This window comes from Sprattus sprattus, assembly GCF_963457725.1.
Source record: "Sprattus sprattus genome assembly, chromosome: 19".
Lineage (NCBI taxonomy): Eukaryota > Metazoa > Chordata > Actinopteri > Clupeiformes > Clupeidae > Sprattus > Sprattus sprattus.
The window spans coordinates 11,827,179-11,854,796 of NC_137917.1; the positions used below are offsets into that span (position 1 = coordinate 11,827,179).

At 41.2% G+C, this 27,618-nt stretch overlaps 3 protein-coding genes across 4 annotated transcripts; 2 read left to right on the top strand and 1 right to left on the bottom strand.

Moving 5' to 3' along the window:
- hjv (hemojuvelin BMP co-receptor) lies at nt 1-5,756 on the top strand. Of its 2 annotated transcripts, none has more exons than XM_080857615.1 (4): nt 1-131; nt 2,931-3,085; nt 3,288-3,787; nt 4,166-5,756. In XM_080857615.1, exons 2-4 carry the CDS (start codon nt 2,992-2,994, stop codon nt 4,784-4,786), a joined length of 1,215 nt encoding a protein of 404 aa, XP_080713741.1. In that variant the 5' UTR covers nt 1-131; nt 2,931-2,991; the 3' UTR covers nt 4,787-5,756. The 2 variants fall into 2 exon arrangements, with proteins under 2 accessions (XP_080713741.1, XP_080713742.1); XM_080857616.1 differs by lacking the exon at nt 1-131 and adding an exon at nt 189-1,067.
- Nucleotides 5,757-8,386: 2,630 nt separating this feature from the next.
- On the top strand, nt 8,387-10,929 carry txnipb (thioredoxin interacting protein b). Its single transcript, XM_080857671.1, has 6 exons — nt 8,387-8,850; nt 8,954-9,029; nt 9,134-9,281; nt 9,434-9,793; nt 9,911-10,195; nt 10,318-10,929. Exons 1-6 carry the CDS (start codon nt 8,595-8,597, stop codon nt 10,363-10,365), a joined length of 1,173 nt encoding a protein of 390 aa, XP_080713797.1. The 5' UTR covers nt 8,387-8,594; the 3' UTR covers nt 10,366-10,929.
- A 10,155-nt stretch (nt 10,930-21,084) lies between these two features.
- Nucleotides 21,085-27,306, bottom strand: polr3glb (RNA polymerase III subunit GL b). The gene is made up of 8 exons (XM_080857707.1): nt 27,172-27,306; nt 26,436-26,620; nt 25,927-26,056; nt 24,144-24,212; nt 23,628-23,684; nt 22,864-22,934; nt 21,913-22,029; nt 21,085-21,811 (listed from the first exon to the last, which is right to left on the bottom strand). Exons 2-8 carry the CDS (start codon nt 26,553-26,555, stop codon nt 21,725-21,727), a joined length of 651 nt encoding a protein of 216 aa, XP_080713833.1. The 5' UTR covers nt 26,556-26,620; nt 27,172-27,306; the 3' UTR covers nt 21,085-21,724.
- Nucleotides 27,307-27,618: the final 312 nt, after the last annotated feature.

Genomic DNA, 27,618 nt, shown 5'->3' on the forward strand with positions numbered 1-27,618 from the left:
GGGGGAAGGAAAAGCGGGTGGCAACGGGCAGTTGACTCAGTCACTAGTGCTGGATTGACCCATCCCTTGTGAGTGTATGAGCATGCTAGTTGAGAGCAGCCAGGACTTTTTGGAAGGCGACGTTAAAAGAGGTAAGCAGCAGACAATTTGTCTTCTAATTTTAGGTGTCATATCCTGTTTTTATATCTGCCGTCTTCGTTAGAATATTTCCCTCGATATCATTAAAATACAATGCTGTGGCATTAATCGTATCAGTCCGTTTCCTTAGTGTAAGGTAAATATGTTGTTAAGTTCCAGACCTGTCGCCATAACACAGTTTACTTACTCATTATGTCATTATGATACACCTTATTAATTAATGGTATGTTTGATTGCTTTACCGACTGTGTTCTGGTAAGATTTCAAAACATTTAAAAACACTATTAAATAGTGCCATCAGGGTCCAGGGGTGTCACAATATAGAAGAGAGTTTATTGGAGCTGATATAGCCTACTGTTATTGCCTAGTTACAAACTACTATTGTTGTTTCATTTTGAGTTGGCAATCTTTGAGAACATCAATGTACTAATCTAACAGATTCCTTAGCTCATCTCCTACAAATTAATAGCAAAGCACAGTCATTGTTGTTATGTCATATCATATCTAAATTGAATCAGCAAGAATGGGATATTTCAAGAACTGCTCAATGGAATCAATCAGTCTTCAGAGCACATCAGTATTCTTAGTGGACCAACATAACATAAGTATGGCGTGGCCACTTAAGCCAACCCCCCACCCATCCACCCCCACTCACGTGTGTTTGTCATCATGCTTACGTTTGGAAGTATCACTGAAGTTTTTGGGTGGTTACAGTGTGATGGACCTCATGTGTGTCACCAAATCTGCTAACTGCCTTTACTGGGAGTAAAACACAATTCTCTACATTAAAATGTATTTTTTATTGTCAGTGCTTTTCTGCAATGAGTCCTGCTGAGTTGACCTGACGTGTGGGCTTTGCCTATACGCACCCACTCAAAAAAGTGCAGCTGCATCAGAATCGCCCGCATTCCAAATCACTACACACACTGGTGAGCACAATGGTGGTTGCACCACAAAAGGAGCCAAATCCTGGGTATACAGAGAGCAGAACACCAGGAGAAAAAAAATCACACACACTTTTTCAGCTGGGGCTGCTCTCAGCAAACGGATCAGACCTCCATGACACTGCTGTAGAAATGCTGCAATGAAACTTGAGGTGTCAAGTCAACGATAGTGTATATCTGCGAATGCTGGAACTTCCACTGTATTTCTGACACCTGCCTTCCTGTCCCAGCCCTTTGGTGGAGGCTATTTCAGCTGGGGACACATGGTTGGGGAAGGGGTTGGGTGGAGACGGGCATGGAGGGTATATTTAGACCTCTCTATTTCTGCCCTGCAACTCCAGTAACTTGCCCCGTTTAGTGGAGCTCACAGGTCCCATAAACTAGAAGAAAGGTCAGGCAATGGTGTTTTAGCTGAATGGACCACACTGCTTTTTTTCAATAACCTCACAAGAGAAACATTATGGCACTGCCATCTGTTGGGATCAACATGAGTTAGGAGTCAAACACAAGACTGTATGTCTGTCATTGTGGTGTTTGTACACATGGACACAGCCACTCATCAGCGTACAACCTTGTTATTTTACCATCTACCTTAATCTGGAACCTACACTCTACTAAAATGATATAAACTAATAAAAGAAATATGTATTATTGAGCCACTCAAATTGATTGACATGTACAGAACCCAGAAAAACATGGGGACTTTTCAGAAACCATGACACTTTCCCCACTGTTTGCATTGGGCTGTCTGTCAACAAAAAGAGAATGAGTCCAAATTGCAACACAGTGTTGGTGTAGATCCAGCATCCCTTGGGAATTCAATGGGGCTCAAGGTGGAGCAGAAACATGAACGGTCAAGCAATGGAGTCTAATCACCTATTGTTGTCATAAAAACAAAATGTACCATATGAACTGTAATTTGTTTCAATTGTCCCCAGATGCTGATTGTATTATTTGACTCTCATCCAAAAATGATTTCAGTAGCATTTTTTCTATCTCCAGGTTTAGCAAGATTGTGAAATACAGAAAGAGGCTAAAACCATGTTGGAATCCACATGATATAGATCGCTGTGGATGTCAAAGACAGTGGATTCAATGTTTCGGGTGCTAAGCAGTGTATCGTTCAAAAACGTTGTTTTTTGTAATTTAAACTCAGGAACATTGATAGCTTTTTTCTGAATCTGAAATGATAAAATATTACAAACAGGCACAGGTGAAGGTGCTGGATTATCATGAGGTGCATGACTTTGGATTGTTGTGTTGTGTCTGTCCTGTTAGCTCTGAAAGGGCCAACTGCAATCCCTTGGTTAATGTGTGCCTCGTTTTTCTGTACTGTTTACCTTTTATCCATTAACAGAAGCATATCTTCACGATTAATACTACAGACAAAATCAATTCCTAATTGCCCTCTTCAACGTACTGCATTATATGACTGTATTGTGTTGGTCACTATGGTAAACCATTAAGATCAGCAGGGACGTGCACTGGAATTTTGAAGGGCAGCTGCTCTGCCCTGGAAAAAAAGGGGCAATACATTATCTTTTTGTCACAGCCGCTGCCACGCCCCCGTCATCTGATCGCAAATTGTGCCAATATCATTTTAAATTCTCAGTTACCGCCGCTGCCACGCCCCTGTCATCTGATTGCAAATATATATATTTCCTTCGGAGGGGCAACTTCAGTTGAGGAGGGCAAATGGGCAGTTGCCCGAGCAACCTTAGCCCACTCTCGTGCACGTCCCTGAAGATCAGTCAAGGCTATACGTGGTACAACGGATGTTTATCTCTGAAGAAACAGCACTTTTCTGTACATTTGAAGTTATAAGACGTCTCTTTTTTTCTTTTACAGTGTTTTGATCCTGTGCGGTTATCACTGGCAGCCCAGTGAGGCTGTTTCTGTATGGAAGGGAATGGGAAAACAGGCCTGCAGTAGCTACACTGAGCTCCCATGGAAGCACAGTATTTTTGTAGCCTTGCTGCTGTCTCACCTGTGTTGCTTACAAGGTTAGTTGTGTGTGCACATAACCATACGTAACACAGTTAGTTTAGCCAGATGTAATTATGTGTAATCATTTAAATGGACCAAAAACGAATTTGTAAATATGAAAGGTTTATGCTTTAATGTGTGTATTTTTGTTTACCTGAAAAAGCGGCTTCATTTACATGCGCTCTGTATTCTTCTTCTCTTTCTGTCCTTTGACCTCAGTATGGGCACAATGCAAAATACTGAAGTGTAACTCTGAGTTTGTAGCTGCCACCTTGGACCTTGGTAGTGGGGTTGGCAGGGAGGGTGGGAACGCTGGTTACTGCAGTGCCTTGCGCTCTTATGCCCACTGCACCCGCCGGACGGCTCGGGCCTGCAGGGGGGACCTGGCATACCACTCTGCCGTCCAGGGCATCGAGGACCTCCTCATGCAACACAGCTGCCCCAAAACAGGGCCCACTGCTCAGCCACGACCCCAGCCCCAGCCCCCTGTCTCCAGAGATGTCTGTTTCTATGAGAAGAGCTACCTGCAGCGTGAGGGACAGGCCCCAGAGTACCTCCACTGCGGTGTGTTTGGGGACCCCCATGTGCGCACCTTCCATGACGAGTTCCAAACCTGCGCTGTGCAGGGAGCATGGCCTCTCATTGATAATGAGTACCTGTATGTGCAGGCAACCAGTGCAGCCATGCCAGGAGGGGTGTCTGCTTCAGCCCTCACTAAGGTAGGGGACAAGTGGGGCATTTTTTGATACATTTCACTGAACAGTCTTGCTTTTGTGTAGAGTAGAAGTAGAAAACAATGACCTCTTCTATCTGGCCTATTTTCGACATATCCAGTACATCAAGTGTCTGTAATTATATGTGTCAATTCATTTTGTTCACCTTCAGACCTTCACACCAGCTTCTAATATATATATTTTTTCATCTCTCTCCATTGCATCTTCCCTAATTCACCTTGAGCTCTTTGAATAATCGTTTAAAAGATGAATTCTTAACCATATAATATTCAGGCACTTGATTGACATCTACAGACCTCAGCTGAGCTGGGTACATTTTAAATAGTGTTTTCCATTACCATCCTTCTTCACCCCAATCCTCAGATAACTATCATCTTTAAGAATTGGCGTGAGTGCATCGAGCAGCAGATCTACCATGCTGAGCTGGACAACGTGCCCCCAGCCTTTGTCGATGGCTCCATCACCAGCGGTGAGAGGCGCGGCCATCACAGTCTGCAGGTGAGCACTGAGGCCCCCGGGCGGCACGCGCAGATCAATGCCACCCACATCGGCACTACGCTGGTGTTGCGCCAAAGTGGCCGCTCGCTGAGCCTCTCGGTGCGTGCCCCCCGCGCCATTGTGGACACCTTCAGCCCTGAGCAGGACTTGCAGCTCTGCAAGTGGGGCTGCCCGGCCTCCCAGCGGCTGGAACACCCGCAGGCACAGCCGGGCACGACGGCCTATGAGCACTGCGCCTCCCTGCTCCCCGCCAAGGACATGTACTTCCAGGCCTGCCTGTTTGACGTCTTGACCACGGGGGACGTTAACTTCAGTGCCTCGGCGGTGGCGGCACTGCAGGATGCGCGCAGCATGATCCCAGATGCTGGGAGAGTGCAGTTGCTGTCAGCAGCAGTGACCAGTCACCCGTCATGTGCTATGCTTACGCTTCTGATGATGGCTCTCACAAACGTCATTCTCACATTTCTTGTAGAGCAATGCGTATGATGTTGGGACTTCCTGTTGTCATGGTGGACATAAAAGCCAAAGAACCTTTTTAACTTATTGTGAAGTTATCTGTTAGTTATTAGTTCTTTCGATCAAAATTACTAATTTATTAGGGAACACTGTGCTACTGTATATTTAATTGCTGTTGGGAAATTATGAATTTGTAGGTTACATTTTCTTGTAATTTGTGGTGTGACATACATTTCTGATAGTTCATTGTGAAGAACAAAGCTAAATGTATTACAAGCCACTAAAATCCTAGATTATATTATTATCCCATTGTGGGGCTAAAAATGAGCTGGTAGTGCTTTGTTTAAATTATTTAGCAAGTAACTGGATATTTCTCCTGTGATGCCTCTTACACCCACTGCAGGGGTTCAGGGAGGCATATTTTGCACCTAATATGAAATAAGCTTTAGTATTTATAAACTCGTTTAGTTCAACTTTCATGCCATTAATTTAAACTGCTCATATATGTGAATATAGTGACTTAAGAGTATGAACATAGTGTCGTGTCACTGATAAAGGCATATTTTACAAAACCATAAGTTATTGCTATTTTTTAAATCTTTGTAAAGCCAGTGGAAAAGTGTCACTGTCATGAAGAAAACGTTACATACACATAATAATGTAAATGAATAGGACACAGTCTGGAACTGTACCTCTGTCAAATAATATATGTTGCTTGTGTGATATGTTGTTTGTGTTTTAGGTGTAGTGATTACTAACTGCCTCCCATGACAGTGGGAGTGATACAAAATATATGCAGGTTAAATGAAAATAGCTTTATATTTATTGGGCATAAATCTTGGGACTGGAAGCCACTTTGGTATATATTCCCATAGTATTACCGTAACATTGTTACATGAGATGTTAGCGGCTGTTTATAGTGTTGCAAAGTCTGTACGTAAATAATATATTGTTTTGTGTTTTAAGCTAATAAAAAGAGAATGACTATCCCAAACACAAATGTCTTGTGTGCTATTCATTAATTTCTACCTGGACCATTGGGCCACTAAATTGACACTTGGTATTGACAAATAACCGAGATAACTGTCAGTAGAATACATGCATATGTTGTCCTTCAGTTCTGTAGAACATCAACCATTGTGGAGAGCACATAGCAGAGTTCACAACCTAAAACGAACTGCCTCCCCTTTGTACCTTCACTACTGCTTTAAATGCTCACAAGCTAAAATAATCTATATCCTGATATTAGTAAAGTGCACATCATATCCACTCAAAACAATGTAATCTTCTAAAATGACTTTAACTTCTCTAAGACACTGAATTACATTTGGCAATGTAATCTAATCGCATGTGAATAAAAATGATGGTCCATAACAAATTAGTACTTCTAATCACCTGTTGTTTGTGAATGGATAAAGCTAGGTGGGTGATCATGCAAGGTTTTGAATGTTCTATCACCCAAATCAGGTCTGAGATGCATGTGCACAATCAATTAGGAAATAATTCAAAATACACTTGTATACAGCTGTAATGTGCTATCAAACTTCTTGTATGTATGAGTATCCTCTGCCAATAATAGGGCCATCTGTTGTTGAGTTGTCAACTGGTCTGAGTGGCAGCTGTTGTTAGTGACTGGCCACCCATGTAGATTTTTTTTTTAAGAGACCAGATCCACATCCATTGGTGTTAGGTAGACTGATGATTTTAAGCAATTAGCCTCAATGAAAATATATCTAATATACATAAAAAGGCTAGTAAAGACAAACCATGTTAGAAGGTGATGATCTGCTATTCAACTAAACAGGAGCAGCCAGGTGGCTGAGATGGGTGGTCTCTGCCCCACTGCTTTCAGGCAACACCTATTCTGGGCAGAGGGTGGCGTGTTCTAGCCCTTGGAATGGCACGCTTGCAGGGTGAGCTCTATTTTGCATATTGTTGCAGTTTGCAGGGAGCAGATGCACTAGGCTATAGAATTCAAACATTCTATGGGATCTACTGTCTGAAGAAGTTCTTTGACTTCATTTGTTGCATCATAATGTGTCTGCTTACTGATCATACTGACTAAGGACCACCCAGATATAAATATAGCCATAAGGGTCGATGGCATGTAAAATCCACCCAGCGATGATGATTTGAAAATAGGTGTTGAATCAAATATTATTTAAATGATGATGGAATAAGAAAAGGTGCTTCATCTAAGGAATAGTTAAGTAACTTTACTGTGCTATCCTAATATCTGCAATATTTTTTTGTGATCATTCCTATGATTTCCCCCATCATTTCAATACGTGATATTGTGATGCAAAACTATTTTAATCAAAAAGCTAAATATAGATATATAAACATAGGTAAAGAGGGGCTCTAGCATTATTATTGCCATGTATATTTAGTTGTATTAATTGGCTATGTTTGGACATGACCTTCAAGCTCCTGAGTTGATATTACATCAGTAATTCTGGCATAAGCAGAAACCAAACTTTGAAGAATATGCATTTATTTGTTCCCTACTGGAAAAGTCTAAATACTGTACACCATACCACTTCATTATACATTAGCATAGTGATATGATTTAAAATGTTTCTCTGACTTTAACCTCATTGAAGTTAATTATGTGCACTAATTGTTTTTTTTATTGCAGCTAGAATAGACCTGTAACATTTAGGGTCAATCTGCATGACCCCAGATCCCCCTGTAGATGGCAGAGCAATCACAGCTAAACCCCACATTATCATACTAACCTGCAGGCCAGTCTGGTACAACCATAGACGGTAAGGTTACAATTGAGGCACAATACTTTATGACAATGCTGTTTAGGTATTTTTCCATGCTTCAGTTAAAAACGGTTGCTTTTGCATGCATTACTTTTCATTTTATTCATTTATCGATTGACTGATTTAATTTTTGCATTTTCATTTTATTCATTTATCGATTGACTGATTTAATTTTCGCTTGATTAAGTGGCTGATTCGTCCTGCCCTTTTCTCTACAGCATTGATTCAGCGGAGGAACAAGCATGTCTAGATCCCTTGTGTGCTCCTTTCTATCATGTTCAGGTTCAGGTATAATCACTACTGACTGCAGACACATTAGTCCACTTTTAGTTATCCACCCAGATGACTACATCATGATGTGTAGGCAGGATATCTGCACAATGAAATACTCATAAATGTGCACATGGACAGGTTAAAAGGATACAAATTTGATATATATCAGGTATAATGAATAATGCCTTCTGACGTGGTCTTATGTGTTACCTATAGCAAATAAAAAAAGATTGCATGGATCAAGTGGTGTAAATAATACAGGGTTTTGCCCAGGCGAAGTAAAGGGCTGTTTTGAATCACAGGGTCACACATAGGTCTCTGAGTCAACAGAGACATCCATGCGCTGACTGATAGGTTAGCCATGTACGGGGGCTAGCCCCCCAGCCCAAAGCCTTGCCCCAGTACCAGACCTCCAATGCTCCTGTCCACGAGGTGTACACGCGTTATACCCACACTTTGATTGGTTATAGGCAAATTAAACGCTGTGTTTCACCAATCAGACACGTGTCCACGCGGTAGCTAATTTTGAGTTGTCCACATGTTGACAAGCAGGCGCAGCGATGCCATGCCTATACAGCAAGCCAAAGTGGTGCCACGGTTGGGTATATAATGGACTAGCTGCTCCTCAGTGTTATGACTTCTTTCACAGAAACACAGACTAGACACACTAGCCACATAACCAACTTTTCTTTATCGTTTTAACGGTACAGTAGACTAAATTCCAAGACTCACAGTGGGTAGCTTATTCTACGAGCAGTGAATTACACACTCACAGGGTACGCTTTTCAATAGAAATGGTTATCCAGTCCAAGAAGCCGAAGACCTTCGAGGTTTTGTTCAATGACCCGAGCAAGACGTATTACTCTGGAGGAGACAAGGTAGCTGGACAGATTATAGTGGAGGTCTCGGAGGTGATGAAAGTTTCATCTATGAAAGTTTTCGGAATCGGCAACGCAAGAGTGGAATATCCGAAAGGGAAACAGAGATGTCGCGATGAAATTGACTACTTAAAATATGAGGACGTCGTTCACCTGGATCATGAACTAACAGGTAACATGTAAACCAAAACACTAGATACAAACATACATCGCACGAAACTTAAATATAAATATAAAAAGTTTTATTTAAGTGTTATTTTCTTTTCTTTTTCCAGATTTAGAGGGTTATGTCACTCTCGTGCCTGGAAATAGATATGAGTACATGTTTGGATTTGAACTCCCCCAACCAGGGTAAATCTTTTAAAACTTGGATGTTTTCTGAACACAATTGCTTATTCTTTGGTCAAAGTTAAATTCGTTCCAGTTTCTGAATTGTATTCAATTACTTATTTCAGGCAGCTGGTGTCATCCTATGATGGGAAGTTTGGCCATGTTAACTATTACGTGAAGGCTGTGATGGAGAGGTCTTCTCAGCATACAGTGGAGTGCAAGAGATATTTTGAAGTTCTAGAGCCTGTTGATGTTAACACACCAGACTTGGTGGTAAGTCATCAAATGAAGTTAACAATCAGAACTATACAGGGTAGTCATACTGCTGGTAAATGGAATTCATTTTAATGTTAGGCTATTTGGTAAACATTGTTATGAAATGTCAGCATCAATCCAACTGTGTATTTTGTGGCCTTGTCTTGCAGTCTCCTATTTGTGGGATGAAAGAGAAGAAGGTGACATGCATGTTCATTCCTGATGGCAGCGTCTCCATCAAAGGCAAAATCAGTCGCAAAGGCTACTGTGAGGGAGAAGACATCTGCATTGATGCCAAGTTTGAGAACACCTGCTCACGCATTGTAATCCCCAAAGCGGCCATCATCGCCAAACATACCTATCAGGCCAACGGCAGAACCAAAGTCATCAAGGAGAAACTGTGTGCTGTCCGGGGCAACCATATCATATCTGGCATGTGTGACATCTGGCAGGGGAAGTCCATTCGTGTACCCAAAATCAAGCCCACCATCTTGGGCTGCAACATCATTCATGTGGACTACTCCTTGATGGTGCGCAACACACTCAGAACCTACTACAGGGCATGGAGTCTCACCTTATTTTCACATAACTCCATAGAATGTAAGTACTGTGGAATTATATCAGATTTTCTGCTTTTTGTTTTTCAGATCTATGTCCACATTCCTGGCAGTGATAAGCTGATTCTAGAACTGCCCCTTGTCATTGGGACCATCCCCTACAACAGCTTTGGCAGTCGCACCAACAGCATGTGTAGCCAACAGAGCACCACCATGTCCAGTAGCTGGGTCTCCACAGGCATGCCCTCCCCTCCCCCTAGCTACAGTGAGATCCCACAAGACATGTTGCTGGACAGCCCCCTCACCCCTCTCCTAAACGACTACGATGAAGACGATGGTCCCTTGTTCATGCAACCTCCCCCTGCATATTCTGAGGTGAGTGCAGTAGATGGGGAGATGTCACCGATGCCTTCTAAGACAGAGCCATAGTGTAGAAAAATGATGAAGGGAGATTTGTCTTGACAGCCTTTCTTTTTTTTATTTTCTGCTTTTCTCAGGTTGATGATGGCCTCCAGTTTAAAATGGATGGGAAGGAAGCCTGCTAAGGGCAGAGTGAAGTCAGAAGACTCTTGAAGGTGTGAAGAGGGGATCAGCATAGCGTTAAAAATGAAAACACAGGAGACCTATGTATAGAATGCAGATAAAGTTGGCTGTTGAAAATTAGGCATTCGCTGATTGCCTTAGGGAGATACTACTATACTGAAGGTGAGCTCCATCTCAGTAAAGAACCTACCTTCCAGTGTTTCAAAGCCATCCTATGTAGATCTATGTAGCCATTCCATAACAGGTTTTGTCAAGAGTTGAATAACCACTTTTTGTTTAAGAGGTCCTCCAGACAGAATGCACATTTTATTGAACAAAATTGCCATGCAATGTTTTCAGTTCTTTGTATCAAACACGTTTTCATTGATATTGTGTAAAAACGTAACTGAATGTGTTATAATAGAATTATTTATTTGAAAATTAGGTTTATGATCTATCGTTTCTCAACATCAGCAAACTTAATATTCATCTGTTTGTACTTTTGTAATTTACCTGTGTTTTTTGATTTTCATAAGCCCTATGGGCTGACTACTATTTTGATAAAAATAAAATATTGATCACATAAATGTAGCCTCTCTCTCATTGTAAACCACACCCAAACTGATCAAGCTTAAAAAGAGAAAAGAAATAAAAAATTAAAGACAAAACTATTTTCCAAGGGAAAACACAGTTAATTGAGTGGGGCATGTGTTTGTGTGCATGTGTGTTGAAGGTCAACACATGACGTACTTTCAGTAGATCTATTTACAATGTTCACTGTCGGGAAACAATTTGGCAGCACAATTGTCCCTGTGAGCTTTGTGTGGCATGTCACCCATGTGAATAGCAGCACAATTTTTGCTCAAACTCCAACTCAATCAGTTACTTCGTGTTTCAGCACACCATTTCACTATTTTTAAGCTGCTATGGAACGTAGTAATAATTAAATTGTCTACAGCTCCCCCTCCCCCCCCCCCCCCCCCCCCATGTAAGCTACATCTGGCAGTGACTTCATGGATGAGTTAAAATGTTAAATAGTATCTGTTAAAGAACTAGAAAGAAACATACATGTAATCTAACTTTAAAACTCATTTAAACATGCCTATTGTAGTTCACACTTGTCATGTTATTGTCATTCTAATGCCAAATATGGTTGGGCTCTTATTGTTTCACTGTTGTATGAGGTTTTGTAATAGATTCAGCCGTAAAAAGTTCACCTCTCAGTGATTGAAGGGTTACTAAGGATAAATTACATAAGAGACAGCATGGCAAAGGAACCAATCAATGTAAAATTGTGACTTCATTATACAAGACCCCAAAATATCCACATGCGTACAGTTGAGCATGCACCCAGCTCGGGGAAGGGAAGTGGAGTGAGTTTGCCAAGGACGTGTTTCACAAGTGGGCAGCCATCTCATTAGAAACCTGATGCTGTTGTTTACTGGCCCTGCAGCTGTCCAAGAGGGGAGACCTTCTCTCAAAAAGGTAGCAGCATCTGTGCCCTACCCTTCCTCTACTTTTGCATTGCTGTACTTTTCCAGATGGTGTGATAATGTAGCTTGCTCCTTGATTCCAACTTTAGACTGGCACTGCCTTCCAAGTCTCAGTCACCTCACCTCTACCATACATTCACCGCTGTGGTAGTATGTGTAATCACAAAGGAGCAAAAACATTCCCATTCCCATTCAAAGGTCTACAGTGTGCCCTGACAATACTGCTCCAGCCTGCAGAAGGAGGTTATGTCATACTGCACAGATTTCTTTATTTATAAATCTTCTGAAAAAGGGACATATACCTCATGGTACAACAGAATGTCATCTCACAAAGATAGATATGTCATCTTGAAGCATGTATCCATGTGTGTGTGTGTATCTGTATGAACTGTATGTGTGATGCAAACCTGGGTGTGTGTGTGTGTGTGTGTGTGTGTGAATATACACATGAATGTGCAAATAAATGTGTATGTAATAGCAAGTGGATGTGATCGCTCTCAACGTGTCTTTGAAGACAAACTGTGGGTTTGCTTTTGAATTACAAAATCAGTGCGCACATCTCATGAGACTCTCTTCAAACAGGCTTGCGTGTCTCCGTCAGGCTTCCTGTAAACCTTTGCTGTCACAGCCATCTATCATTAAGAGGGGGGTGTGTTTGCTGAGCCATTCCAAATCAAAATGTCAGACTCGCCCAGGCCCTGCACTCAGAATGACAGAGAAGGATCAGATAATGATTTCAGCCGTGTTGCAGATCATATTTCACTTTAATACCATATCCCAAAATACAATTGAAAATACCACCCAGATTACTTATTTTGTGACTAATTTCTATTATATACTTATTTTACTATGCATAATAAATGATCTGGGTGTTCCGTATAGGTGTTTTTTATTCAAAGGTTGTTGCTCTGAACATATTGCATTCCCTCTTTGCAGAGTCATTACCTAATATCATTTTACATTGGCATGGACAAGTTCTTTTTTTTCTGATTGGCTGACACAAGCCATAGGTTCTGTAGCGAACAACCCAGAGGTGATTGGTTGAGTCCTGCTTGCACTTGCTTGCAGCGTGATCTGTCCTAAATAACCAAGATACCACCATAGATTTCCTTAGCCAGAAAGAAGATAGATACGCATTTACAAAAACACTTTGCACCATTTACACTTTGGGTAAGGAGACACATCTTATTGAAAACCTTATATGAACAGCTTTACATCGTATCACACAAGTGCTCCTGTCTGTAACAGAATAAAAAGGTGTGGGGCAAAATTAGTCATTGTAAAGAGGTCAAAGATTCACATTACCAAGATGTCACTAATCCTTAAACCCAACTACACATGTAATCAATGCTAAAGCCAGCCTTTGCAACTAGAAAATACCCAGCTATAAGTTTTGACCTTACAGGAACTTTGCAGGCTCTCCAGGTCTTTGTGAATAGTGGAATGGTTTGCATAGCATTTGAGCGTTGGTTACTCACTGTGTGTTCAGGGCTGAGTGGGCATGAAAAACATACATCACAACTGACAGCTGGTATGTGATATTCTCATATCCCATACTGACACCAATGCAGCACACAATCCCACCAACCACTCATATACACATGATTACATAACTGATTTCTAATGGCCTGGCTCTGTGTGTGTGTCAGTATGTGTGAATATAACACATGAACGCATAAATCCCTAAATGAGTTGGAGGAGCAGACTTTACACCTATGCTGAATCACTGCTTATGGACAACCCCATATCTGCATCTTTATCCTGGGACCTCAGAAATAATGATACCCACATTCATGTCTATTTCCAGTCTTCCCTTTTGAATGCCTTGTGGTGATCCAAATGTTTTGAATTTTAGTGTTCATGAGTATGTTATGAGTTTCACCTTATGTGTGTCACCAATATGTTTTGTTTGTTTTTAAAGCCGTCTCCCCATAAGGAATGATGACACTTGAACTGCCGACAGCCGGTGCTTTTTGCTGTGTCATGGGGCAGTCTTCAGAGCTTACATCAATGTCCAGTTCCCTTTTCCTCGTCTCTTAAGAGATCATAGATCATTTTACTGATTTGAGGAAACAGGAAATCTGTCTGAAGTCAAGCCTCAGAAACACTCCAGATACACGTGAAGTATTACTGGCACTGTACACTGCACATGTCAATAGAGAATAAGAGCAACAGGACATCATTGTTCTTGTGAGGATCACAGTCATCACAAAAAAGCTTTATGTTATAGCATTATGATACTGTATGACATCATCAGAGACTTTCCAAATTTACAAGAATGGCTATATCACCTATCTACACAGACTATTTTGTTGATTGTGAAGACCTGAACTTTAAAATGATGTCTTCTTCTAAATTAAATAAGATTTGATTTCATGAAATCTAGGGTTAGGGTTACAGCACATGTACAGTACACAGCACACTTACACAGCACATGTACACAGCACATTTCATACCTATAGTGTGTTCCTTTGACTCCCGTCTCGTAAGGCACCCCCACAGATGCCTTAACCTACTTCTGTCTCTCAAAGTCTGTCTTGACCTAGTTAGCCCACATGCTCTATGACCTATGCCTAATCCAAATATGGGTCAGCCCTGTTTCAGGGTAGATGCACATGTCCCAGCTGCTGTCTGGTGCAACAGAACCTTACAAGGGCCAAAGTGGACCATCAACTGGGGAAGTAGGTCTGAATCAACCTTAATGTGAATTGGTCTGTCAGCAGGCCTTTAGCCCAGAGTAATGTGGCAAAATATAAATGGCTGCACTGCATCACCTAACATGTTGATACTGTTATTATTAATGTGATTATGCTTATCGATATCATAACGTTATTCTCCAGTGGATTAAAGAACCATTTGCAGTAAATGTAGATGCTGTGTTTGACCTTATTTCACCCTGACTGTGCTTGCCTTACCCCTCTGGTGTCTCTCGATATATTTTATTGTGGCTGCCATGGCGGTGTCCTTTCTACCGACAGCAAAGAGTTTGAACTCTATTGTGGTACATGTTGCCAGGGGGGAAGTGCTGCCCTTTGAGTGTTAAGGTCCACGATGTCAGGAGAGAGAAATAGCAGGGAGCCCTTGGACGTCAGATACATGTGAACTTTGAAATTCACTTCTTTGCTGCAGGGTTGGTTCCGCAGACTGCCTGAAAGGCTCTCTGATTATTGGGGCACTGCACTCCTGGGAGCAGGGAGGGAGGCAAGTCAGATTACAGCTTGCTCTCTCTCTCTCTCTGTCTCTCTCTCTCTCTCACAGAGAGGCACTGCATCCTCAATGACCAGGGGCACAGAGCTTCAGATAAAGCATGAAGGTGACCTTTATAAGAAAGAATCAAAGAATGCTCAAGCTCCTTAGCAGACAGGAAAATAATTTAAGCATTGTGTTAGATGCTGAAATGCATGTGACATCGTACCTGTATGTTTGCAGATGGGGTTCAGTCTGAACCATTTAAGGATTTGAGATGAATGAAGCAGAATGTTCTTTCAGCCTTTTAACTTGTTGGGATAAGTTTGTAATGGTCTGCTAATCAGTTTCAAACGTAAAGCTGTCAGAATGCAGAAGATAGTTAAATCACCTTGTAAATGTGTTTTTCTGCAGGTAATCCTGACAGGAATAAAAAGACACAGAATAGCACCAAAGAGGCTGAAAGATGTAAAAGCCTTTCCCCAAGAAGCTGTGATAATTGCCCTCAAGCCTTGGAATATTCAGCACTGTAAGTCCTACATTACACTTGCCACCAGAGTGCCTTGATGATGAATTTGTCCTCTGGACAGAATGTTCTCTCGCCAAGCACGATACAGCACCTCAACCCCGCTCAAGAGCGTGGAGAGTGGATAGGCGCCTGCCTTGAGGTACCTTAAGGTGTCCTTTAGTGGTTTTGTTTTTCTGTGAACATGGGCACTTTACTTCACTCGAATGATCAAGTGCAGCATGCTAATTAAATGGGATGAAAGTTGTAGGCTGGGGATTTATTTGCCTGCTCCTGTAATTAAATGTGGTCTTTATTTATGTTTGTGTGTGTGTGTGTCCTTTCAATTCAAGTGGATCCTTTGAACCTGAGGGGTCACTGAAGTTCAGTAACATTTCTTTGTCACCCACAACCAACCAGTTACTGCTCTGCAACTGTGATCAGTTACATCGGAATGTATTTTCATACATTGAAAATATCCTTTCTCTTAAAAGGTGCTGACGTTTACTTACAATGGTTTAGTCCTTGAGCCTCTGGACTGCACTGCATTTATGTAATGTTTGAAAGGCAGAAAGGGGTTTATTTCCACCATCAATCAGCATACCTGTATTTCTTTGAATAACACCATAGCCCACACACCACGTCATGTGCAAATGATTCAGTAAACAGACCGATATCACTTCATTTGTTGCTTTGAGAATACTTATCCTTGCTTTTAGTTAGCTACTACCTTCACCCAGAATCACTTATCAATGTCCCTTTCACAGGTGCACTTTTTACTTAAAAACTAAACAATATACAGTAGGAAAAATAAGTATTTGACCCCCTGTAGATTTTGCAAGTTTGGCCACTTGCAAAGAAATGCGTGATTTATAATTGTAATGGTAGGTCTATTTTAACAGTGAGAGACAGAATATCAACAAAACATCCAGAAAACTGCATTTTATAACAGTTATGAATTGATTTGCATTTGATCGCGGAAAATATTTATTTGTTCCCCCCACCAAACAGGCGTGTAGTAAAACGTTCACACCTTCAACCTCACAACCTTTGGCAAGACCAAAGAGTTGTCCAAGGACGTCAGAGACAAGATTGTAGACCTGCACAAGGCTGAAATGGGCTACAAAAGCAGCTTGGTGAGAAGCAGACAACTGTTGGTGCAATAACTCGCAAATGAAAGCAACACCAAACAACTGTCAATCACTCTCGGTCTGGGGCTCCATGCAAGATATCCTCTCATGCAGAATCGGTGATCATCTGAAAGATGCGGAATAACCCCAGAACTACACAGGGGGAGCTTGCGAATGATCTCCAGGCAACTGGGACCACAGTCAAGAAAACTATTGACAACACACTACGCCGCAATGGTTTGAAGTACTGCAGCACTCGCAAGGTCTCCCTGCTCAAGAAAGCACATGTACAGGGCCGTCTGAAGTTTGCCAATGGACTATTGAATGATTCTAAGGAGTATTGGGAGAACATAATGTGGTCAGATGAGACCAAAATCAAGCTCTTTGGCATCAACTCGACTCGCCGCATGGGAAGAATGCTGAGTGGAAACATTATGCTTTGGGGCTTTTTCTCTGCCAAGGGTACAGGACGACTCAACCGCATCGAGGGCACTATGGATGGGGCCATGTACCGTGGAATCTTGGGCGAGAACCTACTTGCCTCAGCCAGGATAATGAAAACGCAACCTTAAGGATTTGGAGAGGATCTGAAAAGAGGAGTGGACCAAAATCTCTCCTGAGATATTGGTAAACCTGGTGACCAACTACAAGAAACGTCTGTGCTTGCCAACAAGGGTTATTCCACCAATTACTAAGTCATGTTTTGCTAGGGGTTCAAATACTAATTTTCCACAATCAAATGCAAATCAATTCATAAATGATAAAAAACAAGTTTTCTGGATGTTTTTGTTGATATTCTGTCTCTCACTCAATAGACCTACCATTACAATTATACACAATTCTTTGCAAGTGGCCAAACCTAAATCAAATCGGCATGGGGTCAAATACTTATTTTCCCCACTGTATAAGCATTTCATGAATGTTTAGTGTACTAAAGAGACTTCTTCCTCCTAATATCACAAGAGCAGCACCTCTTTGACTTTGACGCATTACCCCAAATTTTGCTGTGTTAGTGAGAGGCAACCTAAAATGCTTTGTCATAATTGTCTCACCAGCAAAACACTTAGGGCCTGATTTACTAACAGGATTGCGCCCATTTCTGGCGTAAAATAGCGGTCGTAAACATAAAACGGTATTTACTAAGGGGCCGCATATGAGTAGAGTCGCATATTAACGCTTTGGGGGTGTGAACGTGGGAGGGAACGGAAACGTGGGTGGAACGTGGGCGTAAAGCGCTATTTAATGGGAGGAGAGAAGGTAAGTGCGCCTAATGATGTATTGCGTGGTATTTACTAAAACTGCCTGGAGAGCGCACGTCTCTGATTTGTGGGCTAATTCTCCGCCTCATAAAACACGTCTTAACCAGGAAGCGCATTTCCATTGAGTCTGAAAACGTTGATATGGCAGCAGTTATAAGAGCAAGGCGAAGAAAGAAGACAGAGACGGCGCACAGAAAGATTTTTTTTCAACTTGTATAACACTTTTTCAGTTAAGCGATCCACAAATCATTAGACCGTACAGGTTAACCAGCCACGCAATACTTCAATTACTGGACCAGATCAGAGAGGACATCGAACCCTCCACCCGGCGATCACATTCCATTCCATCAGTTGATAAACTCCTGGCAACATTTGCAAATATTGGCCTCCGGATAATTTCAAACAGTTATAGCATCTGCAGTTGTTGTCTCAGCCTTCACTCAGCCAACTATTCACCCAGGTACTCAACGCATTGCTACGGCGCACTGGTCAATATACATTTCCCCACTACGGTGGCTGAAACGTAACTGGAGCCATTGATTGCACCCACATGCAAACAGTCCCACCTTCAATCCACGAACACATTTACCGAAACAGAAAGCACACATATTCAATGAATGTCCAGGTCATATGTGATGCCAACATGACCATTACTAACGTGGTAGCCAAATACCTTCACTTATATATTGTAGTGAACCCATGTCACTTGTAGAATTTATTAATCTCGCCATGTACACATCTATATTGTTATAATAGACAGTTTATGCATTAATGCCACCAATAGCATATTCTTTATAATCGTGTTCTTTTAAACATCTCGCTGTAGGTGATGGCGGGCAGAACAACAACATAACATTGAATCAGGTTCAGTGATTGAGCGAACGTGAACCAATATATCCATCTCCTCCAATATATCTATGCGGTCGCAATCTTAGTAAATCAGGCCCTTAATGATCAATTATATAATGCTGATCTGCTATTATGACCCTGCTCATCTCTAAAAGACATGATTAATCTTGTTCATCGATGAATACAAGATTTAAAGCTGAAGATTATGAATAATAATTTTAGAATTAATGACAACAAACACTCTTTTATATTTTTCATTTAATTTTCCATGCGACCTGCTCTCTGATACTTGATTTCATAGCTGTCAGATTGTGGTAATCTTCCAGGCTGAATGACCTCACCTCCATGAATAACGTGCACTTAAACAACCCAGCCAACCCTAGCCCTGGCATATGCCCCCTAACAAGAACCAGAACCATGGCCCATTTTTCGTTCTACTTTTTTCCAAATGTTTTCCTGCTATAAAACCTGCCCTGAGCTGATTTGACTACCTTACCCTCCTTTTATATCTGAAGGCATTCTACTTCTGCATACCCCCTTTCCCAGTAGGCTACAAGGTTTCGAAGAAGAACACACCGGGATCTATTTTAAGACACCGTGAGCACCACACTGTCAAAGTGGAGTGTCATTCTTCCAGTAATGTTTCTGTTCCACAATTAAGCTGCTGTGTTAGTTTAGTTTGACAGAGCTTCACCTGGTGTTTCAGTTCTTTACTAGACAGAGTGGGCAGTGTCCTCGGGCAGACTGCGGGAACGTACACATGAGAACAGAGCAAGTAGCATTGGCAGAGGGGAAATATCAAAGGCAGGACAGTAGGGCACAGACAACGTGCCAGGGGACACCCGAGAGAGGGCTACCATCCTGTGTTGCCAAGAGTTCTTAGAACAGCTAGTTGACATACTGGGAGGACCTTAAAAGTTAAAAATAATGAATAAAGAATTAAATGATGGATCTCTTCCTGAGCTTGACCTAATAGGGAGGATTCAGCCTGCAGCAGTCATGGCAGCCTGTGTGTTATCTGTTCTTGAATAAAACTAGGGCTAGGAAAGACACACTGTGATTTGACAATTAAATGAAAAGATAATTGATATTGTTTTTGATTCATATTCAATGAATCAGCACATAATATATAAAAATTTCAGTTACATTTCTTACAGAGAATAATCACATCCCAGAGGGAGGTTTCTCCTACAAAAGCACTTGAGAAAGATCTGGCACTTTCTACACAGCATGGTACACCTAAGACTGCACTGAGCTAAATGCAACCTTAGCAACAGCTAAGTAAGCACAAGCCATAGCAACAGTGGAATTGAACTCCCCATTCCCACCTCATATCCACCCACACATACAGACACAAACACGCTCTCCCCCCAAACATACACAAGCCCACAGAGTCAAACACGCATACACACTTCAGTGCCAGCTTCAAGAAGTATTGTGTGGTGCCACAACCCAAACACTGGAGTTTAATTTAGCCCAGTCAGTATTCATGGCACGTTTCCCGTATTTGTTTCAGTAGAGAGGGAACCTCGTGTTCTCCTCTGCACTCACAGAAACTGACTGACCAAACTTCAAGCTAAACTATTTTACTACACTGTTGAATGCCTTGTCACATATTTCAAATACTCACCAAGTATGCTGGGCAATATATGAATTTTCACAATCATTGCCAAGAGTTTCTGGCAACTACTACTTGCACTACTGCTACCACTACTACTACATGTGAATAATGTACGGGTATAAATTCACCAGTCAAAAATGTGCTAGAATAAACACAGAGCTATTCAACATTATGGATATATAGTATCTCATTATTTGTATTCAATTATAAGAACATTTTGCAATGTAACACTCTGTTGTGTAAGCAAATACAGTACATAACAGCAAGTAAGGTACTTCCAAATCTGGAGGTCCAATAAGCTAATTATCACCTTCATTGAGTGTATTACTATTTTAATTGCAGCTCTGAGATAATAACCGTGGTGTAAAGGCACTATTTTTAAAAGGCGCTGACAACTGTCTCGTTTTCCTCCATTAATAGCACACAATCTACCTGTCCTTTTAAGAAATTACATTTCAGCTGACTGCACATCCAGTAGGTTTTTTTTATCAGATTATCCCATCATTCAGGAAAGGTTTGACACAGAGAGATCTCCACTTGGCATCATTCACCCCTTACAAAAATATATAAGATTAAATCGCTTTTCCAAAAAACAAAATATGTTGAGAAATAGAGAAGACAGAACACAAATAAATATTTCAGTGCATATTCAATATTCTTTTAATATCCTTATTATTGCAGTTATTATTCTGCCAGACAAACAGGATAGACACACTATATTCTGTACAAACAAGAAGGGAACATCTAAACTCTTCTTTCACAGACATATTTCCCTCAAATTCTGACATTTTCTGAGCCATTACACAAAAACATTCAGAGTAATTGGCCGAACGTTAAAAAGGTCAAAACACTAAAACTTTCTATAAACCTATTCGCGTATAAAAAATTGCATATAAAAGCGTTAAACTATTCAATTTGTAAAACAATGAAAAAACAGGTCACATCATTTACCATCAGTAACATTTGAAAACCAAGTCCACAAAGACGTTCGCAAAGAGCACTAATGCACACTGAAAGTGAAGTAATTTAGTCCAATATACAAAAGGAAGCTCTTAAGAAGGAGCTCGGCAGCAAATAAGAGTTTCCAAAAAAAGCTGGAGTGCTGCATGATGGTTGAGATGGTTGAGTGTGCGGTCTCAGCCCATCCTCTCCAGGATATTCAATGTACACAGAGGAATGAGTGCTCCTCTTCTTCATATGCTTGTCAAATTTGTCGTCCGACTGGACCACCTAATACAGTACAATTCTGGATGCTGACCAATACATAGCCGGCCTATGAAGAGGACATGGATGTGCTTATTCTCATGTTGTCTCCAACTCTTGTCATCAGTAATCACTATCAGTAAACGGCCTCGTCAATGTTGTCATCGCTCTCTCCTCCAAACTCATCTCCGTTGTCAAAGTAAGACATGATGTAGTCTGTCTCCTGTAGGTGAGAGACACAAAGAGATGGGCACATATCCACAAGTAGTTGGTCGAGGGGGATAAAACATAACACGAGATGAACTCAAGGAGAAGACGACTTGCCTCTTCAAATTCTTCCTCATTATACTCCTCTTCACTCGCCGGTTCCTCTTCCTCTTGTTTTTTCTTCTCTCCGTCTTCCTCGTCTGAGCTGTGAGCTTCCTCTTTCTTTTCCAGAGTCTGTGCGATCACCCCAAAAAGCAAGCACAGTTAAGACTGTAGAATCCATCTTAAGCATCTTTAGCTCCTATCTTGCCGATTGAGGAGACACTCCCCAAAACGATGGGTGTGTCAGTCCTAACTTTGGGATTCTTTTTTTTTTTTTACTAAGTGTAATTCACAAAGTCCTGTAGCGCTTAATAGTAGTAATTCTGGGACTAAAAAGAGGTCAAGAGGACTACTCACTCACTAAGACGAAATCTCAAACAAACCGAAAACAGCAGTTTCTGCCATGCCACGTTAAAATGTTTTTGCATGCAGATGCATAATTACATATTTACAAGACATCATCTCAATTGCGAGAAACTAACTATAGAGCTAGTAAGGGATGCAGTAGGCTACATCACCAACCAACCGAAACAACCAGTGTCTAAATACTTATGAATGTACCACTAACGTGTTATTGTACAAATAAACTACCTCCTGTCTACACAAACAATGTCGGCCATTGCAACGCGTCTTTGTTTTATCTTTGGAGTTTTCTCTTTTCCTTAAAGTTGGTTTCAGCAGCCTTGTCAATAGGATTTAGGAGAAAACTTTTAGTATCTTAGGAGTACTCTTAGTGCTAGGATAAAATGCCTTGTGAATACGGGATCTAGTGTGCAAGCTGAACTGCACTGCAGCAAAATTGTATCTTTAATGTGTAAAACTGAGGAATAAAGTAGTAAAAAAATGAATTTGTACACAATATGAAATTATTTGGCTTTTTTGTCATAATATACCATGTGCAATATGGGAGCTTTGTGTCATAAAACAGTTTTGTAATGACGGAAGCTGGATTTGTCATAGTCCTACCTCTAATGTCCGGATAATCTCCTCTTTGTTTATTCGGGGTTGGGTGGTTTGTTTGGATATGGTGGTGCTTTCTGAAATGAGACAGATCTTTGACTTTAGTAGTGAGGGTAGAAGAACATTCATCCAAAGGCGTCTGCCAGCTTTCCAAGCACATGACTGAACAAAAAACTCATCCAAATCAGTAAGAGGATAAAAACAGAAGAAAATCTGAAAATCCCACTTCTCATACAGTCTTAAGCATTTTGATGAAATACCTCCAGATTTATCATGGGCACCCAAATGCATACAAAAATGAAAGAGGACAGGCATGAGAAAGAGAAACAGAGATCAAAGCAGGCGAGAAAGGTGAGGTGAGAAAATACAAAAGGATTGATAAGTGAGCGATACGGTGCAAGCAAACAAGAGACAGAGAGCTTGGACAGGGAGAGAGAGCAAGGGGAAGAGAAATGAGAGATATATTGAAGGGCTACAAAGCCAGACAAACTGCAAAGTGCTATCTCATTGATTTCCCAAAGGAGAGGGATGAGTCAGAGAGGCGGTGCATCACCTATGGCTCAGAATGCTACCTAACCCTTCTACTGTTCATCAACCACAGAGGAGTATATCATTACAAGGTGCACATATGATAACCTAAAGAACTGCTTAATGATGTTTGTCCTAAAGTTTTACACACATAATCAAGGGTTTTGCGTAACACAAAATACATGAAATGCTACTGTGCTTTGATGATGCTTTCAAAAAACATAAAAGGTTGTTTGCTTTACTCTCTTTCTGGAGTCTTTTCGTTCGGATGCGTAGCTCTTTCGGCAGCCTCTTCCAGTCTGCAAGAGAAGGAAAAAATAAGACCAAAAAAAATCTCCCAGGAAACAGCTGCTTCTCAGTCTGCTGATGCTGCGGCTGATTTCACGGCACAAGCTGGGGGAAGTTCAGTGCTGAGCTTCTCCAGAGCTTCTCTCCCTTTTAGCCCACAGTCCTCTAACATAAGCAGACATGACAGGCAGTGTAATTGTGAGCATTTGACACGGTTTAAGACACATGACATTTTTAATTAGTTTCCCGAAACTTTTTAGAGGAGCTAATTATCATATCAATAACCACTTCACAGCAATTTGTTATTTAATTAATGCAGTCATTTCATGCTTGGCGTGCAATCTCGACAGTCTTTTGAAATTGATTCCACTCAGACTTCCTGCGTGGAATGTGTAATTATGCACTTATTTACCGCACCAATCTGGTTCTTTATGCGTTTATGGAAAGAACTGTTTAAATGTGTGTCTCACCTGGATCCCATTCGGAGGGGTTTTCGTTTGTTTCGCTGCTCTGGTACTTGTCAGAGTAGCGCTCCACATCTATAGGTCAGAGGAAAAATGGTAAATATGGTTATTACACTACAGCAGTTATGTCAACCTATACACAGGAAGTATTTGGTAAGATCTAAAAGAGGCCTGTATGATTTGCACTGATTTTGGTCAGCTCCTGACAAAAGGATGCCACACTGACACATCTTCAGTGACACATTAATAAAACAAATGTCTTTCTGGCCCACATAAACTAAATGTTTTATACTTGACCTATGAACAACCTTCCTCTGGTCCTCTGAAGAACTATTTTGGTTGGGTTCAGCTTTGACCAAAAGGTTGTTACATTTTCAAAAGATTAGCGTGAGAACGAGTGCAACCCAAGCATACAGCTAATCAGCCAGAGAATACTGAAAGTAAGTGCCACAAAGCAATGGACATGAAAAGGCTGTAGGCACCAAAACAGTTAGTAAGTGTTTAAAACAGAATTTAAGTGCACTAGACATGAATGGATTTGGGTCACTCACCTTGCTACATGGGCACAAAAGTGAAGAGTTTAGATTAAGACTTCATGCCAAACAGTGATAGTAACACCAGATGGCATATGTTCACATGCCCATAGTGAGGTAGATGGAGCAAAAACAGGATGGATAAGGTAGGTGCAACACTAAACAATTGCAGTGGTAACTAAGACAGTGAGTGTTCAAATCCATAGCTCATAATGTAACAATGGTGGTTGGTCAATGATGTTTTCGGGAAATAGTAGGTACTATGCTAAGCTTAAAAGCATCAAGGTATTCAACTTTATGTCGACAGCAACTGGGAGCCAATAAAGAGGCATACAACATAGTGTGCTGTGCATCCTTTTTGACTGACTCAAGGCCAGGCTCAAAACAAGGGCAGAGAATAAAAAGCTTGCTGTTTTGATTAATCAGCTGAAGGCAAATCTTTATCAATTAGATTAAACATCATGAACAAAATTATGACTGCTGTTTAAGTCAATGGACGAATGTGCTTATGTCAGGTTACATCCTATGCCTAAAATATACTTGTTGAGATCGAGCAAATAGATAATTGAGAGAAAAGCTTTCCCTCACACATTTAATAAAGGGAGGAAAAACTGAAAGCAGTGTGGAATGGGTTACAAGGCCTGTGCTTGCACTAATATGTTGGTAAACAAATCTGTTGGGAGAGATTACTTCAAGAGGCGAGATTGGGTGGAACTAACTCATGATTGACTGCCACATTGTCAGTAAAAAAGTTGTTAAAATTGTTGGTGTTGAAGAGGGTTAATAGTGATGGGTACATGCTAAACAGTCGAAAATGACTGCAGCAAAGATGAAAACCGTGTCATGGTAACGCGCAGTTTGGGCTGTTGTAATGCTGCAAGATAGTACAAAGGACTAAGACTCAGTATTTAACAGCCCTTTCTCAGCTGCTCTGAGTTTTATCAAGTTACTGAATAACATTATGGCATGAGTGGGTCAGGGGGAAAGAGGGCAGATTCTGCCTGGACTAAGGTTCATATAGAGCAGCAACTAGGCTACATAGAGCATTAAATATGTCATTTGAGGACAACTTAGGAAAGGGTAGTGTAATGGAAGACGAAGGAGTGGTAGTAAGATGTCAATGGTCTCAAAAACAAAAAAGGGAGAGAGACGGTAAACGGAATGAAGAAAAGAGCAGATCTGTGCAAAGGCGCGAGAAAAGGGACGCTATGGTCTGTGGCAAAGCTGTATGTCAAAACGTGCATGAACAAACTCACCTTTCTTTGGTGCGGCAGGTTTGATGTAGAAGGGCAAGGTCTTCATGGCCCCCCTAAACTCCTGCTTCAGAGCCAGCATGTACTCTGCTTCCTCACTCACAACCAAGGGCACAGGCTTGTGCTCCATGGGCTACCAAAGGTGCAGAGAGTATAATTAGTGTTCAGTGAAACATGCTAAGGTGCAGAGAGAAAGCATCATTTGTGCACAGTGAAATTTTAAAGGCGCCAAGAGAAACTGCAGCAGTGGTTCTGTTAAGACAGAAGTAACACTGAAATTTGAGATGTGTGGTTCTGTTAAGACAGAAGTAACACTGAAATTTGAGATGTATAGCTTGACACCTGTGTATTTCATCTTTTAGTGGGAAAGCTAAAAACACAGCTAAGTAAGTTACAATGAGCAAAACCAAGCTATTTATGCTCTCTACTGTATAATTGGTAATTTTAATGTATAAACAGATACAACAAGGACTATGTCATGTAATGACAACTGATTCAAGACAAAAACCCACAGGAAATAGTGGAGTCGGCTGGAGTGTGGACGGGGGCAGATTATCTCCTTTTCCAATTCCGACCACTTCCATGTTGAAACTCAATTGACCCCGCCCTCTACCACGCCCTCGCCCGGTCATGGTGAGGTTTGGGCAGCAACAACAAAACTGTACTCAGACAACCACAGTACTCAGCTCCCGGGTTCCTACGAAAACGAGATGCTTAAAGTTAAAAGTGAACGTTTGTTTCTCATAGACACGTGATTCATACCAATGCTGTTTATCAACCAATATGGCATAACTTATCAATTTCACTGGTGCGCCCAAATAGATAACTTCATGTAACACACACAAATGTTTACACAGTTAACCTTAGCTAACAGGAAAGCTCCTTCTAGACTTCTACAGAGCCTGAAACAAAAACCTCAAGTGGAAGACATAGTACACGACAATGTGCAGAGTTCAGGGCAGTCGCAGCATTTGCAGATTTGCAAAGCATTAGTTTAAAATAGGTTGTCTGCTTGCTGGCTAGCAAGCTATTGCCAAAACTAGAAGTGTGTATCAAATGAACTGAAACACACTTAGCAAACGCGAAATGCCTTGCACTTTATTATTAGTCCACATAGCAACATTTCATTGATGTCCACCAGCGCACTTGACTGTACATTGCATTTTAAGTTAACATTAGCTAGCTTGCTAGTTTAACATAAAGGGTAAGCAAACTGCTAGCTAATTTTATCTTGCGTTAATAGCTTACTTGCTGTTTCTGGATCGCTAACGACGTGTGATTAACCTGACGAATGTATCACCATGCCATTGTTACACTTTATTTAAGAATTTTCCCACAAGTCTTGGGCAACAGTTCGATATTCATTCCTGCGTAACATTAAGCTAGATAGCATAGCTGGCATCGGAGGGAAAAGTTTAGGTCCCATTCAAAAAACAAACCCCCCTGAAATGGATGTTGAAACATTAGTTCCGTTATCACTCTTTGCAGAAGTTGGGTTGCTGCGGAAAGAAAACTACTCTCACTGGCTGCGACAGATGCAACACAAGAATAAAAGGCAAAATGTAAATATATGCTCTCAGTATTGTTGTAATAGCCAGGCTATAAAGTTTACTAATACGATCCATTGTCTGAGAGACCGTCATCACAGGGCCTGAAAAAAAGGAAGCCTATACTATTCTGAGCAACTGAAAAGCG